Source organism: Colossoma macropomum, unplaced genomic scaffold, assembly GCF_904425465.1.
Source record: "Colossoma macropomum unplaced genomic scaffold, Colossoma_macropomum, whole genome shotgun sequence".
NCBI classification, from domain to species: domain Eukaryota; kingdom Metazoa; phylum Chordata; class Actinopteri; order Characiformes; family Serrasalmidae; genus Colossoma; species Colossoma macropomum.
The window spans coordinates 25,810,548-25,831,942 of record NW_023494784.1 but is presented as its reverse complement, the minus strand read 5'-3'; the positions used below and the strand labels follow the sequence as shown (position 1 = coordinate 25,831,942).

Sequence of the window (21,395 nt, the reverse complement as noted above, 5' to 3'; positions counted from 1 at the left end):
TGAATTCCAGTTTCGGAAACTCCGGTTTCTTCACTTATTTCCCTTTGACTTTCCCTTCCTTATACAAGCAGCAAAGTATTTATTTAAAAAAAGTTAACTTGCTTGCCGATTTTGTCTGGAAGCTAAATGAATGGTGGTCTCTGACTTTTGCATGGCACTGTACATCAGTACAGTACCAGAACTAGCATGTTCTGCACCCTTAGCAAAAACCCCACCACACAACAGAGCTGCTAGATTGTCGAATACATTTTGGTGAAAGAACGACAATGCTACTGGACTGGTCTGAAATCAAATAAATGAAGGGAAAGAGTGACTGTGACACTGGAGATGCAGGTGATGTGATAGCAAGCCAGTGAGAACATGATGCCATAAGCCTTCTTCTCCCAGTGCCACTCCAAGGAGGGCATGACAGGGCCACAGATAGCTTGTTGATGGCAGGAGAGGAAGGTTAGATTTCATCTCCCAGGTCTGGGTTAACAGGCCCGTGCTGGGCTAGTTTATGTTGAGGTGCGTTTAATGGCTGCTGACACAGTGTGTTTGCTCTCTCTAATTCCCTCAGACACATTCTTTCCAGGGGGAAAGAGAAACTGGATCAAGCGGCCAACACCATCCAGCAGGATCACCACGCCGTGTTAAGTCTGCATAGAAATGTCTCGGAAATCCGATTCACATGTGTGCCGAGCACAGCCCTCACTTATGAACTGCGCTTGTTTACGTGCAGTCAGGGCCACTGCTTTCACCAACAGTAAAACTGAGACTGTACAACAGGCTCATGTTCATTCTCATATTAGAGGTGTGTTCCTCATTAAACGGATGTCATGTTGGTGCTGAGAGTAAAAGCAACATGAAGCCTGAGACAAACAAAATCTCAGAAAAACAAAGCCAGAATTGAATTACACTATCTGAATCAAATTTTCTTCTAAAAAATGTAATATCACAATACCCAATTCCAAAAAAGCTTGGACAGTAGGTAAAAGGCAAATAAAAACAGAAGAGATCTACTTTGACTTGTATTTGTATTCATATTTGACTTGTAGGTAAGACAAGATAATTAACGTTTTTTTTTGCGAACATACGCTCATTCTGAAACTGATGGCTGTAACACGTTCCAAAAAAAGTTAGCATGGTGGCAATTTAAGACTAGGAACACTGTGAAATGTTCATGAAGCATATTAAAAAGATGATGCAATGACACCTGGATATAAATAGAGCATCAAGGAAAGGCCTCGTCCCTTATGAACAAGGATGGGTCCAGGATTGCCACTTTGCCAAAAATGCATCAACAAAAATCCCAGCAGTTTAAAAATAATGTTCTTTAAAGAGCAACAGCAAAAACTTCAGCTATTTTATGCCTCCAGTGCATAATATCATCAAAAGATTCAGGGAATCTGGAGAAATCTTTGTTTGCAAAGGGCAAGGCTGAAAACCAAAACTGAATGCCCATGACCTTTGACCAGTTACCAGTGTAAAGTTCACAAGACAGGGTCTGTGATAGTATGGGGGGTATAAGTGCGTAAATGGCCTAACTATGACAGTCATTATTACCAATGAAAACATTTTGAAGCAACATATGCTGCCTTCTAGACAACATCTTTTTCAGGGAAGGGACATCCATGCTTATTACAAAATGACAACGCCAAGCCAGATTTTTCACTCTTTACAAAAGTATGGCTGCACTGCAGTGTCTCCCTTTGAAAACATGCAAAATTGAACAATGAAGACTTTGTACTGTTGCACAACTTAAGACATGTATAACAAAAAAGTGGCAAAAAATTCCACTTTTAAAACTGAATCAGTCAGTGACTTTAGTCTTGTAACATTTAATAAAAGTGCTGTTAAAAAAAGGTAAACATACTTCTGTTTGACTGTTTTGGAATATGTTGTAGGCATCATTTTTTTATGAGTGTATATTTAGAAAAAAAACAGTGAAGTTCATAACGTAAAACATCAAATACCATGTTTCTGTACCATGTCCAACAGAATTTACCAATCACTACTTTCTGTTTTTATCAGCGTTTCAGATACTGTCCCAGCTTTTTTGGAATTAGGTTTGTAGAATATGCCACAAGACAACGTAGTGCCACATTTTAGAAGTACTATCAAAAACTATGAGTACATTTTTATGCCACATTTTAAAACTACTAACAGAAACTAGGAACTCAATGATTTATATTCAATATTTTACACACTGTGCTGCTCAATAAACAGGGCTAATTATGTTCTCTTGTGATTAAAAATACAGATTTTAGGTACTGACAATATCCACGGTATGCTCAGAAAAGCATATTATGACAGGTTGTGATGCAATTTATCACACTAACAATGAATACTGTCTAACTGCCCAGCCCTGCATGTGTTTCAGTACATCAGTTTATCAATAATTATATCAACAGTTTAACTGCCATGACAATTCATGCCATGGAGTTAAAATGAGCAGTGTCCAAAGCAACAAACACAACCACAAAAAACAGACCTTCAAATGCACTTCGTGCTTTTCTCCTGGACAGCCAGGACATGGCCCCCCTGCTGTTTTTGCCCCAGTAGTTCTTTTATTTTCAACAAATTGGTTATTAGATTAGGTCATTCAAAATTTAATCTCTCGACTGAAGTGAACATGAAACAGACGACCCTGAAGCTGATGATAGTGGCCTAGTAACCACTAATGCCATGGCAACCCCAGTGGAGGGTGGCAGGAAAATGTTCCCTTTTGGGACGATGAGGCGGTGCAACATTGCTAATGATTACATCAGCGCGTGAGTCACCACACTGGTTTGCTCAGGTGTCAGTAGCTCCCGATGTGGAGCCATCTGTCCTCTCCTCATGGACTCCCAGCACCCTGTCCCTTTGCTCCAACACCATGCCATGCTGCAGCACCATAACTGCAGGCGTAGAGGAGGCCCTCTGGTGCCCCCTAGGATTTGCATCTCAGTGTCTAATTCATTACACAGTGCATACACTTAACGTCTGGGTCTGTTTTATATTCAAGAAGAAAACATAATGTGTAGTTGATACATTGCTCATTAATATGTTAAAGAATAAGTTCTAAGTTCTGCACTGTATACATGCAGTGTGCAAAAGAGAGAGACAATGTTAATTTTTAAATTTTTAGTTCTTCATTTTGTATTCAGGAGGAGAAAACATATTGTCACTGTTCAAAGAAAAATATGTATCTGTAATGTATTTAACAGAAAGTTACCCAGAAGTCTCCAACAACTAAACAAAAAATCTAAATATATATATTAATAAATAGTTAGTGTGTTCACACTTTGCCTTTATTATAGCTTCCATTCTTTTCAGGAGACTTGCTTTCTGTTTTTCAAAGACATCTGCAGAGATATTTTTCTACAAAAAAAGCAGCTTCTTTGATTTTTTTTTTCTTTTTTATCTTATTTACTTTTTTCCGTAAGGGTTTCTTGACAGCTACACATCCTTTCAGACCCATAGTGTTGCGTTGTCTACACACAGTGGAAGGATGGACAGAAAAACCCGTTGATGTTTTCAGATCTGAAGCAAGAGTGGAGTTTAGTTTTCTCCTCTCTATCAAATATGAAAGCTTTGAGTGCTGTTTATCTGATGCTGACAGTTTTGGTGGTCCATCAGGACCTTTTTCTCGGTATCTTTTAGTAATTTTTTGAACTTCAGTTTTGAAAACTCCTTTCTGCACTTTCTTCTTCCTCATACAAGGGGATTACCTTATATATAATCTTTTCAGAAACATTGCCTGAAAAAATTAATTATTTGTATTTAATGGCAATTTTGACCAGAAACTGCATAAATGAAGGTGGTCTTTCCTCATCAAAAACAAGCAGTACATTTGTGGCATAAAGTCCATTTGTGGACATGCCATAAACTCCCCCCACTGGATTATTTCAAGCTGTGATATCCAAAACAATTCTGGGACAAGGGCTTATTTAATTTTTATGTGTTTTTTCCTGTTTGCCTTGTGAGAACCAGCACTGGTGCCAAGCCATGCATGGACCCTCCTGGCACAGACAGCCTGCCCCCATCATAAGACTCGATGTCCACAGACCAGCCATTGTCCACTCACAGTCAACAGCCTCGTTGCCACTCGAGCTTTCCAAACCAGCTCACACCATCACCTGCAGATGGCCTGACACCCTCAATACACTGCATTGTTTCTTAGCTTTCTCCTGCATTTTAGAATCAAAATGAGTGTTTTTTTGTTCTGTAATGGGGAAAAGCATGAACTGCTAGCCACTAAGTTCTCTTAGTTTGGCTTTCATAACAGCTAGAGTGGCGCATTAGCTTTGCTAGCGCTCTGGTGAGTGTGGTGGATGCTGCTGGCTGAGGGAAACAAAGCTGGGCCTCCAGTCAGTGGGAGGTTGAGTTGAGTTACATAATGGCGCTGCAGTGTGTCGAATTCCTACGGGTTTCTATTTTTTTTTTCTTTTTTTGTGCGCCACCTTGTCTAATCCTTCCTGTGTCTGCTCCTGTGCAAATTCACACACTCATTTCACCCATGTCAGGTGGCCTATTTCAGGACCCTTCCCTATTTCTGGCCAACCTAAATGTGGTCTGGGCTACCTGGCACACTTCACAAAGATGAAACGGCACGTAACCAACGCACCTGGGATGAGGTAGATCATTACAGAATTTTTCCAAAATGAAACATGCACTATTTATAGAGGGCTGGTCTATAAACAGCAAAAAAATTAATCATTGTCTAAAGAAGTGGGTACGTGGGCACAAACCTGATGCTGTGAGACTGAAACACTAGATTTTGCCTGTTAGAAGAGATTCAGTATCATGTTCTTTTAATATGCAAACTACAGTTCTTGCTTTTAAAATTCCAAAGTTTTTTGGCCCTAGTATTATATTTTCCAGAAAGAACTATGATTAAAATCAAATCATTACAACATTACACAGAGGCAGTGTTTTGTAACACAGAAGCAGTGTTTCTGGTCCTGATCCTGGACTATACTGTCCTAAAACACTACCTTTAAACTCATACAGGCTTGGTCGTTAGCAGATGAATTGCATCAGGTGTGTTAGAGCAGGAAAAACCCAAAAATGTGAAGTGCAGAAGTACAACAGGATGAAGATTTTAAAGCTCTGCATCAATGCAAGGGAGCTGCATCTGAAAACCAATTATTGCTATTTTATAAAAATTACGCAGGGTTCTACATTGAGTGTTTTGCCAAGAAGCAGTGGTGAGCACTACTTGAAAAATATAGCAGCACACAGAAAAATCTACAACCACAAACCTGACATGTATTTTTACATTTCTTGTTATTCCATCTTTACAAAAAATAATTGTATATTGTATATTTTCACCTCCTGAAAATATTCATGTAGTACTGTTTTATATTAATCTATAATCTTTGTGCAGTGTCTTGTAAGAAACTCCATTAACTGCCAGAATGTACTATTTAGTGTAGAAATCCCTGTAGTATTCCTATTATGCTTTTTCATAAGTGCACTGCCAAAAATAAGATAACAGTGCTCTATTCAGAAATGTTCCTAGATTCTCAAAGCCGTTATAGTTGGCTTAGGCCTTAGTGCAGCACTGGACTGGACAGAATTCAGCATTGTGGTATTTTCTAAATAATAAATTTCCAAATAGGTTATCGAACACATGCTTGCTGAGTATAGCTACTCTACGCTATATGCTATAAGAGTGTCTTACAAACCTGACATAGCTTGCTCTGATTTTTTCCCTGTTTTGCTCTGTTTCTCTTAAAATTACATGAAAGGGAACTTTACACAGTACTGTAAAGGTTAAATCGACAGAAATTAGAATACCACAAAGGCAACTTACTGTGTTTATCAATGAATTTTATAGATTTTAAACAGTTCTTTCATAACAATCTGAAGCATCATGCAAATTTAATTAGTTTTAGCCACTTGCGTCTGTTGTGTGTTAATTGTAAAGCAAAATTAAAATATGTTTTGGCAGCAGGGCCACCACTGTTTTATGTACATCATAGGGATATAATGCTCATTATGTATTAATCAACAAAAACCAGAAGGCCAACACTATCTTAGCAAACTCTTTACAAAAATTACAAAGATTAAGGTTATGTAATAGTGCTTAATGACTTTATCTTCACCTAAGAGTGAAGAATGAGCCAAATTCTGTGTGTGTGAGTCTGTGTGTGCGCACATGCATGCGAGTTTGTAAGTTTGCAGATTTGTTTAGGCAACTTTTGCCATGCAAAGCCAAGTTTATGCCTTATGAAAACAATAGCATTATATTTCCCCAGTACCACACATAGTACTCTGTCAAAGTTGTGGGATACATAGGTCAAGATCTGTTCTTGCAAATCCGGTAAATCCAAATTCTATTCACTTTCTTTAAAAGAAGAGAGTAGGAGCAAACACAGACATTTTGCTCACATTATAGAACATGTCATGAATGCTAAACAAAAGCAAACTAGGCTGTAGGCCGTAGATGTCTTTTAAGCAATTTGATGGTTTGTTATAACATTTCAAAATGTTGGTTTAAATCATTGCTGAAATCCTTCAACTTTGTTCAGAAGAAACAATTCGTTGTTGAAATGTTGGATGTGAAAAACTGGAAATCACAATGAATAGGTTAGCATCAATTTGATCTTTTCCCACAAAACTTGTGAACAAATGGCATTCATAACATTACAATGAGCAGTATGGTTGCTAAGCAACTAAGTCCAGGCCAGTTATTTATTTTTTCCATGAGCAGGGAAAAAAGCTGTATGTAAAATCAGGACGCACGAGTTTTTGGGAGTTATAATTTCTCTAATGATGCTTACCTTAATGTTACATATGATCAGTATGCCATTAAATGCCCATTAGATTTAATGAACAGCTAATGATATCTCGTAAACTTACTAAAATAATTTGTAGTTAGATGAATCGACTATAGCCTTTGGGAAATATGCAAAAATATGCTTTTAAAAAGATGCTTTTAAAACAGTGAACAGGAAGTTGTTCTAGATAATAAAACAGACACATAAAACGTGTAATCAAAGTGCTGCTGGACAATTCACACACACATACACACATCCTCTAAACTGCTTATCCTTCCGGGTCACGGTGGGGTGCTGGAGCCTATCCCGGCTGTCATTGGGCGGAAGGCAGGATACACCCTGGACAGGTCTGCTGGTTAATTCAACTTTCTTAAACATTCATGTTACACTAAGATAAATGTTATTAATTTAAATCATTAGAACAAGCTCTAAGTTTTCTTGCTAAAAAACAAAAAAAGAAATTTAAAACACAAACTATAAGATATGAAAAAATGTGGTATATACTCTCACACGCAAAACTTTAGGCGCCCCTAGTGAGGTGAGATTACACTTTTAGTCAAATTAAGTCAACAAATTCTATATGGTAATCAAATTTAAATTTGGCATTTTGTTCTGATTTTAGATTTATTTATTTGCTGTATTTAACATATTGGAAAAAAAGAAAACATTAAATTAAATATTTTTTCCCAATATGTTAAATTCAGCAAAAAACAGTAATTGTGCATTAAAATGTGCAGAAATTCAGATTTTAGATCTGGCAAACATTCTTGAATTGCTTATTTCCTTAATCATGTCCCTTTAACAGGACTCACATTCATATCTCTCTAACAGTTTTTTTTCCAACATTTGTAAATTATTCTACTGCCAGATTTGTGGCTTGAGCACACTAAATTAGAAATAATTCTTTAACCCGTTAGTGGAGCTACGCAGCTTCAACCGGACGTCATGTTTCATCTTATTGAGTAAGAAAAGTACACAGCAGTGCTCACCACTCCAATGGAGAAGTAGTTGTTGACTATGCTGTAGGGCACAGGGTCTCCCTTCTCCTCTTTATCGTCAGGGACGATGTCTATGTTCCAGCGGTCCAGCACCACTTCAGTGCTGTGCTCGATGTCCCTGAGGAACTTGAGAAGACTGCCTCCCTCATAGCCTGGAGAACAGAGCACAGGCATAATACATGACATGTGGGGTAAACATTCAGGACACACTCAGCCAAAAACCAAAAACTAAAGGAAAGGATTCTTTCACATATAATATACCTTACATATAATATATTTATACCTTTCAATAAGGTAGTAATGCTGATGAGGCTTCAAAGGCAATAATCACCACACTGGGAAAGAGAACTGAGAGAACTAGAGGATTAATGTGAGCTCACTTTTCTTCGCAGAACTGCTTTAATTCAGATATACTGGTAGGTTTTCAAGCATGCTCTGCTTGCTTAAGGCTGGCCAAAGCACCTCTATTGAGTTCAAGTCAGCACCTTGACAAGGCCAGTCCGAAACATTCATTTTGTTTCTGTTCAGCCATTCAGAGATGGGTTTCCTTTCTGTTTTGGACCATTGTCTTGCTCCATGACCATATTATGTCTTAGCTACAGCTCAAGGACAGATGAACAGACACTCTCCTTACACATTCTTTGATACAGAACAGAATTCATGGTTTCTTTAATAATAGCTAGTTGTCTAGGCCCTAAGGCAGCAAAACATCCGGACGCTACACTACATTACATCTTTCCACTGCTACCACCATTATTGAGTGTTGGTATGATGGTCAAAGGCATTGTGAAATGCATAACTTGCTTTGCGGCAGGTATAAAAGGACATGTGTTGACCAAAAAGTTAGAGTTCGAACTGGTGAGTCTATCGAACAGGCTTGGGAATTGCCCAAGTGCTTTTTTACAAATTTGAGATGACCACTGATAATTCTTTTGGTTAGCAGTGTTTTTTCCATTGATGGTTTTCCATGAATTTGACTTTTTTATTGTAAAGACAAGAACACTGTCCTTAGCTGAGGCTAGCAAGACCTGTAGCTCTTTTGATGTTCTCCAGGAACCTTTGGTGACATCCTGGATGTTTTGCCTCTGTGCCTTTAGGGAAATTCTGGGAACTCCTGAGGAAGATTCACCAATGTTCCCAGGGTTCTCAGTTTGTACATGGCTGTGACTGTGGTTCAATGATGTTCTAGAAACTTAGAAATGGTCAAGTAACCCTTTTCAGACTGATACGCCAACTGCTTTTTTCCCTTGTTGTCTTTTGGATTTTCCTGTAACTTGTAAAAACGTTCTTCTGATCTGATGGCAAAATTTAATATGAATGATATTTACATTTAACTGGGCTGGCTGCAGTCTGAATCTTAATATCAATTAAATTTGGTTAATTTGTTGCTGAGAAACTAGGTGCTGTTATAAATCACCCATATGAAAAAGTATGTTGAATATTTACTTTATTTACTTTATGTATTTCTGAAAGGACTATCTTTGTCTAAAATTGCATTTTGTTTAAGGATGTGTTTATACTTGTAGTTCAGTTCCCAAAACAGAAAATGATATATTGCTACATTTAGGTTCTGTTTTGCTTAGTGTTCACACTCACATATTTGACATTGAACAAAAAGACATAAATAAAAGCTATACAGATAAAAAATTGTGCATATTTTATGATACATATTTGCTATCAAGAACTGCGCTGGAACAAAATCTCCAATGAACTTTCTGAGCCATGTTTTGCCCTGGTTTAACAGGCCTAATGGGTTTTATGGATGTCTTGTGATGTTCTAAAGAAATAAGTCAAAAGAGGCCTCTTGTTACCGTCATCATTCCATGTGATGAACCGAGGTGAAATCACCACAACAGCTCCAGGGGATTACTGATCACAAAATGTTGCATTAATACATGATATAATTGACATATGTGGTCAAACGTGTGTATATCAAGTATTTCATAAGGGCTTTGAACATGTCTCAGCTTCGTTTTAAAACAGAAAATAGCGGTTCTATAATTTTCAACTCAGACCTCACAATGTCAAAACAGCTTTGGAAATATGCCTGTTTTACATATTAAAGCAGGTACGCAACAATTCGACAATTCCTTCTGTCTTTGGTTCATTTAGACATCTTTGGTCTATTTTGCCATATTTCAAATGAACTGCACTCGAGTTTCTTTAGAAGCAAACTGAGACTGACGTCCTCAGGGGGTCTCGGTCTACTTATTCACTTGTTCTAACAAACTAATCAAACCAGCATTTGTTTAATTCACATTAAACCGGCCAAGTCTAAAGATCTAAAAGAGTTCACTATCACAAATATGCAATAACTGAGGAAATCAGGATAGGGCAAATACCTTTTCACAGCACTGCATGTAGTGTGTGTGTGCATATGTGGATAGTTATGAGTGCTGTGTGTGTGTTGCTGTGTATGTATGTGTGTGTAAAATGGATATTTGGAATAGACTGCTTATTTGAGTTATATAACATCAAAGGTTTCAACCTGGGGCCATTCAGTCAGTGCTGTATGTATGATGTGATAGTCGTTCTGTGCCAAAAGACAGACTCCCAACTCAATTACTTCATTAGTTCTACAGAGTAGAGCACAGAAGCTGGGTGTTACTTCACAGTGATGGAGGCGTTATCTCTTAACGAGGGCCATCATGCTGTGAGTGAAGCAGTGATATTGCCACTTTCCTGGCAACCCTGTGTGCTTGTGCTCATGTGTGGTGACACCTAGATGATCAGTGTTCCTCTATGAACAGATCACTGTAACATGAACACATGCTCACCTGCATGAAACCACAAGTGTACAGAGGAGGAAAAAATTAATAATAATAATAATAATAAAATATTATACTCATGGCATCTCACAGTGCTTTACAGATAGGGGTAAAGCTTATAGCAAACAGCTATAGAAAAATTTTAATAAAATATAAGAGTAGTCTAGTACAGAGAGTGCTATATAATAATAAGAGAATAACCGCATGTCATTAGCACAGCTATGAAAAATTATATCATGTTTCTAATGATATTACCTAGAGGTAACATACAAAGAGAAAGGAAAATGCCCTAAAACTAAACCTTGTGGGACTCCACAAAAAATGTTAAAATGTTTTGATTAATTGTTAACATTAAACTTAATTACTGCATATAAGCCTATACCGCACTGCAGCACTATGAAATATTCCTTTTCACTCTGTTATCTTTATGGAACTGTGTCAGGTTTTAGTTATGTAAGGTAAGAATATGCAAATTAAAAACATGCAGATGGCACATCTCTGTGGTATTTACCAGAAAAAAACTCTCACATATACATAAGCAGTCGATCAATAACCATGCACTCACACAGGAAACACAGATATGACGTAATAGGTTAATTAATCTGCAACCTCCACAAGGACAGGGCTGTCTAACAAGTAGACATAAATTCAATGATGCACTATAATGCAATGGAACCAACAGTCTGTCCTGTCTACTCACATGCACATATTACACAACATATGAAGCCTTTTAGTAAGATATTCTATAGCTGTGATTACGCTTCTCTTAATCTAAACACAAACATACTGTCGCTGTCGTAACAGCACCTTTTAACTTTGTTTTTTTTTTTTTTAGCAAAAACACTAGCTTCCCAAGTGTGAACATTTTATGATGAATGATGAATAATAGTGATACATTTATGATGAATAGTAATGATAATTAATATAGTTATTTCATTCTCCTATAAAGTTCTCATTTCAGAGATACAAGATTTTGTTATGACAGCAATGATATACAGTCTTCTATAGATTGCATTGTAATGTACACTGCATCCATGGCAGAGTGAAAGCACCATGTTTGCAGTTCTCCTCTATATTAGATGAATTTAATGTCGAGTGACTAAGCAATTTCTCTGGTTCAGTTAACGTCAACATGGTTTCCATTTTTATTTGCTTTAAATTGGCCTACATGCATATTTTGTTGGTTCTCAAACATGAATGTCTGCACTGAATATCTTTTAAAGTCAGTTTATTACTGAATGAAAAATGTTTGAAATGTGCTTCTTTATGTACTTCTATACATTCATTTGTACAACTGAACATATTAGTCGGTTGGCACAGGTATTAGAGATACTAACAAGTAGTCTGTACTGAAAGTTTGAAGTATGTAGCAACAGTAACTAAAAAATACAGGAGTTTCTTGGAATTTTGCAAGCGATCAACTCGACCTTAAGGACCATGTTGTACCTTTACTTTCACACTGTTTGCACCTTGGGGGGCAAAAATACACATGTACAGTACCTTTTTTACAGTGTTGATTTTGTGAATTCATAAATCTATGTATAAGTCTATACAGACTCAGAATACATTTACTAACACGGCATGCATTCATCTAGAATGGTGTTCATATGTAATCATCCTTTTATGAGATTTCTTTTGTGTTGTTACAGGGCTTTTGGCAGCTTGGACATACTTTAGACTTAAAGGGTATTTTTCCTGCATAATTTAATGGTTAAGATGTAAACAAAGTCATTCAAAGTAGTCTGGTGTGAAATGTTTAGTTCTAGAGAAACTTACAGAGTCAGAATTGTTAACAGTGGTTAATGCTACTAATAGCTTTCCTACACTCTCCGAAATAAAGGTATGAAACTGTCACCAGGGCAGCACCCCTCTAGTCACCGGGGTGGTACCCACAAGAGTACATCTCTGTATCTTTAGTCAGGGAGCATAACTGTACTATAATCCATTGAAATTATATTTTCTCAGTTGTATTGACTCCACACCCCGTCTCGTCTCCAGGCTTTTTATTTTTTTGTTCTGTTTTAAAACATTAGTTTATGAAAAGGTACAAGTATGTACTTTTTTACTGGGAAAAACTTATTTAAGATACACAACTGGACCTTAAAACCACTGTTTTACCTTTGAGCATGAACAAAAAATGAACCTGCACAGAACCTTACCATAACAGTGAATAAAAAGTTACATGTAATGGGTATGAATATGCTGTTTTCCAGTAGTTTAGTTATACGCTTTTGGGGCTAAAATATATATATTTTTCATTTATGCATGCTGGAGGGGTACATGCAGGGTGCTATAAGTCAAATTAGTCCCCAGATGTACCACTATTTTCCCATTATCTACATTAAATATAAAAACTCAGAAGACCCTGGTGGTTTTGGATAATAAATAAAACGGTTACATTTGAGTATAAATCCTGTTCCTATCACCGCCACTGTACAGAAATCTGAGGGAGTAGGTTTCTCTACAATTAAACATTTCACAGCAAACCACTCTGAATGACTTTGCTTACAACCCAATCATTGAATTATGTAGAAATATTGAAAAACCGGTGAAATTTCCCCTTTTAGCACAGCACTATTAGCTCACCACATAGTAAAAACTCCAGACTTAACATCACAACCATAAAACTCAGAAAGAACACTAGAGATGAAAGTAGGAGCTCTCTTACCTCCACCCCAGCGAAGGCAGCGTGCTAGGTCATTCCCAGTGCCCAGCGGCAAGATGGCGACAGGGGGATGACGGGCAAAATTTGCTTTATCTGAGGAGAAATCAGAAACGCAAGAGTATTGTAAAAGGAGTGCCACTACTGTCTAATAAAAGGTAACCAAGTTTGAGCATCAGAAGTCTGATATCACAATTATTTAAGCTGAATGTAATCATTATCCATATTACATTTCACAATAACATTAAGCAAACAAACAAACATTGAGCAGTAAATTGAGTGTGGTTGGCTGAAGCAAATAAATGCCAGTAATACCATTAATACATTAATTGAAACATGTTGTGGGACAGAAAACGTCTAACCTGGTGCTGTAACATGTTTAGAGGGCAGCACAAGCAAAGTTTATTTATTTGTTAGCTATGTAGGTAATTGTAAAGTTTTAGCATGTATGCTAGCAGAATGAGTTTTCTTGGTTTTATTTTCACTCTGAAGAAAAAATATAAGCTTTGCTTGACTACAGCTGATTCTGCGTAACTGAGACATATGTATGAGAGCGTGAAAGGCCTGTATTGTACACAACCCCAAGGCAAATTTGATTAGCTGGTTTAAAATAGTGTCAAAATGGTCCTGATTTAGCATTTTATCCCTTAGTCCAGTAACAGCAAGCCTAATCTGCTAGGCAGTGGCATTAACAGTATTTTTTGTCCCTTTGCTGACAGTCCCTGTGTGGCTTGCTCCACAGGGTCTGTTGGGATCTTGCTTTTGGGACCTTGCTCTGTTCCGCATGGCAGGCTTTACTGCCTAACCAGCAGGGTTCTCTGACTAATCATCCTCAGCCGACAGCAGCCATTTCCTAATGCTTGTCAAATTCATGTGGGTGAGCAGAGCTGATCTAGAAACAGATTAATTTAACTAACTCAGCTTTGATCATTAAAGACTAAGCAGTGAAGCTGCTCCTAAATAAGCTTCCATACAGGCTTCTTTCCCCTCCTCTTCCACTAATGGACCCCCACTGGCTCTCATGGTGTAAGAGCTGGATAAGCACTGATCTAGGATCAGGTGTCTCTTCCCTTCACCATGCATTCTAGTTATGAGGTCATGAGCCCAAACTGATTCCAAATCAGCACTTAAAGGTACTATCTACCATTACCCACACAGGCTTCTCTCCAGTGCTTATCCATTAACATCAGCATGGCTGTCAGCAGCGAAAGAGGCAGCCCATTATCTCTCCACCGTTATCTTCCATTCACTCATATGAAAGAGGTCACAGATGAGCGTACACGCTTCCTAGACATGATAATTCATGCACAATAGCCTTTTTAGAGGCCCATTAAATGTTACCATGATTATATGTGCATTTTTTTGGCAATTTATCAGACCTTCAGTATTCATATAATGAGCCACAGTCAAATCAGACTCAGTAAAACAAATGTGGGGCATTTTTTTGTTGTTAAAAGGTCAGTCTTGTTTTTGGAATACATCATTTTCACAAGTTGATTCAGCAGTACCACCTATTTGATTCCAAAGTGAAGATGTATGCAATACAATACAATGCAATATTCAGAGCCTTGGATATTACTGATCCAAACTTACCAATGCAATCCAAAATCCAGCCCACCGTTCCATCCCCTCCACAGGCCAATACTCGGAAATCAGGCACGTCACGGAAAAAGTTGAGTCTGAAGGACAAAAAAAGTGGGAAGTCAGGGTCAGTGGTGTTTGAAATATAAGTTTTGCATGGGAGCTTGTGTAAGTGGGCCTTTTTCCTATATGACCCTCCAACACTGAGAAACGCTGGGGACCTCTGGAGATACAGAACTACAACTTTATATTTATGGGTCAATGACATGATGTGCACTTTTTGTGTCTGGGTCCATTATTTATGCCTGCCAAAGTCCAAAAATGTCAGGTGGGGCAATCATTTAACCTTATATGCAGATTGAATGAACTATTAAAATAAGCTAAATAAAAACCTAAATACAAGTTTAAAATGATAAAGTAAGGTATTCATTTTGTTTTGACTGGAGCTGGAACTGCACCATAAAAAGCTCCATGTGACCTTCATAGTGCAATGCCAAGGTCAGTAGCCCTTTCCTAAACGCTTTGATTGATTTTTTTGAGTCATGGCTGGTTCAGTTCGCCAAGTCAGGTGGTCTGACCACAAGAAAAACATGAAAATGTGTTATTACTTGTGGCGTCTGCCTGTGGACGGGCCGAGCCACGCTGACTGGGAACCAGTTACACACACACAGAGGCCAAACACGGGTGCAAAGTTGGACTTTTATTTAAACATGTAACCAAAACCAAAAACTAAACTTAACTGAAAACACAGCCTGCTAAGGCTGTTTACAAGTTCAAACAGAATTCTCTCCAGCCGGGATTCTCTCCACAAAGTTCTCTCTACTTACTGGCTTGGAGAGCCTCAGTTTTTAAAGTGTCATGGCTCCTCCCCAAATCAGTCCAGGGTATTTCCTGCCTTCTGCCCAAGCACCCCCAACCCAGGAGGATAAACAGCTTAGATAATGTGTGTATGTGTGTGTGTGTGTGTGTGTGTGTGTGTGTGTGTGTGTGTGTGTGTGATGTATAAACTTGAGTTCAAGGACAAAGGTTTACACAAGTGTCCAAGTACAAAGACTAGCTTACATGTGTTTTCAGTAGCAGTAAATAACTTTAAAATATAATATTTTTATTTGTTTATTCTTGCATTACCTGATATTTTCTAGGTGTTTAAACTTGATTATCCTATGTAAAAATGAATTTATACCTTTATAAATGCTATGAAACAAATATCAGTACATTGAAAAGATTTTGTAGATCAGGCATGACACAATGCGGAACTTCAGGGCCAAAGTCCTGTGGAAATTAGTGTTTAGCCTCATCTAACACTCTGAATTCAGTTCACAATAGCCTTACTAATTAGCTGACGAGCTGAATCAGGTGTCCTAAATTACAGCTGGATCTGCTTGGGGGTGGGGTACACCCTTTAAAAATATGATTCATGGAAGAAAATGAATTGGCACATAGCTGTAGAATTATGTGGATGTTCTTTAAACTTTAAAAAGGTTCTTCACAATTGTACGTAATATATAGTCATGGCTTTGTAAAGAACCATCCTCTGAAAGATTCTTTAGGGTTCTTTTACAGGACCACTCCAAATAACCCTTTTTGGCAGGGTTCGGAACATTTCTGTTTACCAGAGGATGGATCTTCATAGAGAAATCAGATATTGCCTGGAGATCCTAACTCGGGCAAGATGCCGACTGCAGAATGATGCACAACTTTAGTTTTAATAGACCACTAAAGCCTTACTCTCTTAGGCTCAGAGGCTGTGAATTAACATTTGGTATGGTATTTTCATTCACACTAAAGCAAACATAACCAGAGAGTATAATGGCATTTGCATAATTTCTAAAATACAATTATTTTGTGTACTCATAACTATGAAATGCAGCTTCATACACAGAAAATGGCGAAATTAAAAATGTATTCGTGATAAAACTATAATACATTGTTTGACGAAGCCATTATTAATCCACTGCTCTAATTCCCTTGCTCTGGCCCTATAAGGTGAAATAAGCTACGTCACACAGCCGCCCAAGCATCTCTTCACATCTTTCTCTCTGAATGGCCTCTTCAAAACAAGCGCAGCTCTGGTCGTGACTGGAGATGTGTTGGGGTGGGGGGCTCTAGGACAGAATAGGTTGACTGCTCTCCTGTGTAAGGAATATACCTTTTGTTCTCCTTTTTTCTGAATGGAATGCTCTATTGCACAACTCAGCCAGAGGTACAGAATGTACTCAAGTGAAGTGTGTATGTGTGTGTGTGTGTGTGTGTTTGTGTGTGTGCATTTGTGTGTGGGCGTATGAGAGCACACACAGGTCTGCATCAGTGGAGGTGATAGAGGACTAAAAATCAGGCAGCGTTTTCATTATGTATTCCTCTGAAGTGCACTACTGTGTCCATCTGTGTCACAGATTCAAACTAAAATTTAAATAGGACCACAATAACATGTCGATATAGCCCCTACAGTATTTTTACAAAAGTGTCACATATACTGTTTTCATTGTAGGGGTTAAACTGAAGTGAATGCATAATATTTTGAAGGTGCACTATAGTTAAAAACAGAACTAAACAATTTATAGATAAACCTGTGGTCTGTACATGTAAGCATGTATCAGTTTCTCTGGCTTGGCAAAAACGGTGCTGACCGTTGTTTCACATCTGAATTTCTCAAGTCATTTGTCTCATATGTGCGTCTTATACAATCAAGCTTACATCTCAAAGCATCAGACTCTGCCGGAGTATAGTAAGGTCATTTATGCTGTGAGTAGCTGCGGTTGAGCTGTGGATTTCTCCCCTTTGTTGAAGCCAAAGGCCGCGAGACCCCTTTGCTGCATGATTCAACTGACCGATGGAGGTGAAATGCAGGCAGGGCTAGTGGACACACTAAAGAAGCATGGCTCAGCTGTTGAGGTAAGTTGCTAAGATTAGCGTGTTTTACACTATTTGTATGTTATCCAGTGTATCTGTGACGTATCAGTGAAACCAATAACTTAGGAAGAATTCCAGTTGGTTTATCACTTATTACCACTGCCTTTCCACAAAATACTGGTGGTACAGCTTTCCATCTACTGGTGCGCATGCATTTAAGTGCCAGTATCAGCACCGATACCAATACTGTAACGGTGAAACCTTGTCTGTGTCCTTCATCTACTTATTGATCAGCTGTACTTATGTTGACTTACCCTACTGTGGGTCCTCCACGCTCCAGACTGTACACCTGTCTGGGGTTAAGTAGGTACTGGAACTTCCGCAACACCCTGATGGGGAAAATACAGAAGTGGGATTGATAATGATGAATGCAAAGATTGACAGCTGTTGAGATAAAACAACTGTAACTATATAAAAGTAAGCAATGGTAGAGACAAGAAGAGCGATGAGTAAGTCTGTGAGGGTGACACACCACACATGTGCGCACACACACAATGTTTAGACAGCTTTCAGTAACCTTGACAAGTAGGTACTGTATAAAATGATAACTGAAAGCTCCACAATGCCCTTCACTTCTAATTTTGTTAGCTTCCGCTGGCCTATGCTGCATAACAGTAGTGGAAAAAGGACGGAGGAAAGAGGTAAATACAGAGCGAGAGTGAGAGAGTCTTGAAGTCTGAAACAGAGAAAGCTTTTAGTCTGAAGCATTACTCATTATGTTGGGGGGGGGGTGGTAATTTGAGCACTTATAACCACTGAAAACACCATTCATTCACTATTCAAAGAATATAAGGGCAGAGTCAAGAGCCTAAAACTACCAAGTAGGCTTTCAACATACTGAACAGGGTGAAGGAAGTGGAAAAATACAATTGGGCAGCAAATTCAGTGATGACCACTTCATTTCCTTATTTGCATCAAAGGAACCATCCAAACAGTGTTCTTTTTTGGATCTAGAGCAGTTAACACGTCTTTGTGTGAGCTCAAGTCTAATAATAGGGAATAATCGGGCCATTATTGGTATTTAAAAGCGTGTTGCTATGGTGACGCTACTGCTGGATCCCAAACTGGTCCCCTGGCGCAGTGAGGATGTGGGGTGGGCGGTGAGAGCTGCAACAACACCTACATTCATCCTTCTTAAAGAGCAGCGCTGCCTCCTGTTTGCTTTGATGGTATTTAGGACGGTGCTGACAAACAAGCATAATAAGAGAACGCTGTTTTAAGAAAGTAGACATGCTGACCACCAAATGGTTCTGAAGATTAGAAAGAGAATGCTCGAGTATTGCTAAAAAGCTTTAGAAACATATGATCTTTGAGAGAACTGAGCAACATAGGAATACACACAAGAATACTCACATTCCTCTGACAACATACAGTACTGTAATGCAATGTGGATAAACCTTTCCTTTCCTTCTGGTTTCAGTGTGACAGCATAGTGACATTTGACATTTATACAGTTGGTGTAGTTTATTGGTCTGAGCACCTTCATGGTAAAAGTTGCAATGCTAGCTTTTCAAACTCCTACTATCAATAGTAACAAAGTCTACAATACAGACCAAAAAAATAAATCTATGGGAAACCAAAGACATGACATTAATAAAAAGACAAAAAGCTCACAAAAAGCATGATTCGAGAACTTAATGAAGACTGTTGTGGCACCAGGAAAGCACTTTAAAGACAGAAATCCTCAAAATGTATGACCACCAACACATTATTGCTATTAAAAGTGACATTTTTGCCAGTAAATGTAGACAAATTACAACACTTTTTCCAAACAAGTTGGGATGCTGTGTAAAATGTAAATAAGAACAGAATGCAATGATATGCAAATCATGTAAACTCTATATTTAATTGAAAAAGAAACATATCAAATGCTGAATCTGAGAATTTATTACTTTTTGAAAAATATATGACCAATAATGCACTGTAAGTGTTTGGGTACTGAGGAGACCAATTGCTGTAGTTTTGAAAGTGCAATGTTTTCCCTTTTTGCTTGATATAGGATTTCAGCTGCTCAACGATTCGGGGTCTCTTCTGTCGTAATTTTTGTTTCATAATGCACCAAATGTTTTCAGTGGTGACAAGTCTGGATAGCAGGAAGGTCAATTAAGCACCTGGACTCTTTTACTACAGAGCCATGCTGTTGTAATACGTGCAGAATGTGGTTTGGCATTGTCTTGCTGAAATAAGCAAGGCCTTTCCTGAAAAAGACGTTGTCTGGATGGCAGCATATGTTTTCAGAACCTGTATATATCATTCAGCATTAATGGTGTCTTCACAGATGTGCAAGTCACCAATGCCATACGCGCTAATGCACCCCCATACCATTTTGAACTGTGCACTGATAACAAGCCGAGTGATCTTCAGCCTGGAGGATGCAGTGTCCATGATTTCCAAAATAATTTAAAATTTTGATTCATCGAACCACAGGAAACTTTTCCACTTCCCCTTAGTTAAATGAGGCTCAGGCCCAAAGAAGGCAGCAGCATTTCTGTATCCTGTTTATATATGATTTCATCTTTTCACAATAAAGTTCTTGCACTTGCAGATGCAGCGATGAACTGCGTACACAGACAATTGTTTTCAGAAATGTTTCTGAGCCCATTTTACGTTCAGAAATGTTATTCTTGAATTGTTGTACTATTTGCTTGCTTTCACAGAGTGGTGAACTCCTCCCCATCTTTACTTCTGAAAGACTCAGCATCTCTGAGATGCTCTTTTTATACCCAATCATGTTACTGACCTGTTGCCAATCAACCACCAGGTGTGTTTTTTTTTAGCATTACACAACTTTACCAGCCTTACTTTCCCAACTTTTTTTAAATGTGTTGCTAGAAACAATTTCAAAATGGTCATGTATTTTTGAAACACAACAAATTTTCTACATCTGATGTGTTGTCTTGGTACTATTTTGAATTAAATATATGGTTACATACATTTACATTTTACACAGCGTCTCAATGTTTTGGAAATGGAGTTGTACATGTTTTCTTTATTTTAAAAAGTGAAAATAAGTTAACATATCTTTCACAGGAAACAACTTAAGAAATTATATTTTTCTGCTGATTTTAGTACACATTTTTTTTTTTGCTGAATTTAACATATTGGAAAAAATAAAAAACATAAAATATGAAATGTGCCATAACTTTTCTGCATTTTATATGAAATTTTTGCCAATATGTTAAATTCGACAAATATACAGTGTGTGTATTCTGCACATGACTGTACGGCATACATTTTACACATACATGTAGTGTTTGTATTCTTAGTAAAACATTGTACATACTATAAACCTCCATTAAATGTTCGGTAATTATTGTGCTATTAATTTTTATATTGACATATGCCTAAGCGAGAGTAATAAGGTTGTCTGGTGGACCACAGCATATAAGGATAAGAGTTAAATGGAAAAGACACCCACCTTTCACCCTGCCGACCACCGCTCTTAGGGTTTACCAACACCAGCAGAGGATGTGTCCCAGGGAGAGGGGTGATCTGAAACAGGAGAAAAAAAAACTATTTTGTAGCAATATTACAGAACACACTCATTAGAAAAGCAAATCTAAAGAACCAAACTTAAAAATGAAAACCTGTCAAGCTTTATTGTCTACATTTGGGGTAAGGGGGCATTGTCTACTGTTTACATTTGGGGTAAAACTGATTTGCCATTGAACTGTCTCTTTAAAGTGCATCTCTTTGAGAGAAAGAGAGATCACATGACTTGAGCCTGCAC

The 21,395-nt window shown here is 37.9% G+C and overlaps 1 protein-coding gene across 1 annotated transcript in view; it reads right to left on the bottom strand.

Moving 5' to 3' along the window:
- The window catches only part of LOC118805087 (diacylglycerol kinase beta), a 123,466-nt gene that overhangs the window by 44,695 nt on the left and 57,376 nt on the right, over positions 1-21,395 (bottom strand). The window contains exons 16-20 of the mRNA XM_036565700.1: positions 21,084-21,157; positions 17,920-17,994; positions 14,768-14,853; positions 13,181-13,270; positions 7,736-7,896 (exon numbers count right to left, since the gene is read on the bottom strand). Of these exons, the coding sequence (XP_036421593.1) occupies positions 7,736-7,896; positions 13,181-13,270; positions 14,768-14,853; positions 17,920-17,994; positions 21,084-21,157 (486 nt within the window). The remainder of the gene's footprint in view (positions 1-7,735; positions 7,897-13,180; positions 13,271-14,767; positions 14,854-17,919; positions 17,995-21,083; positions 21,158-21,395) is intronic.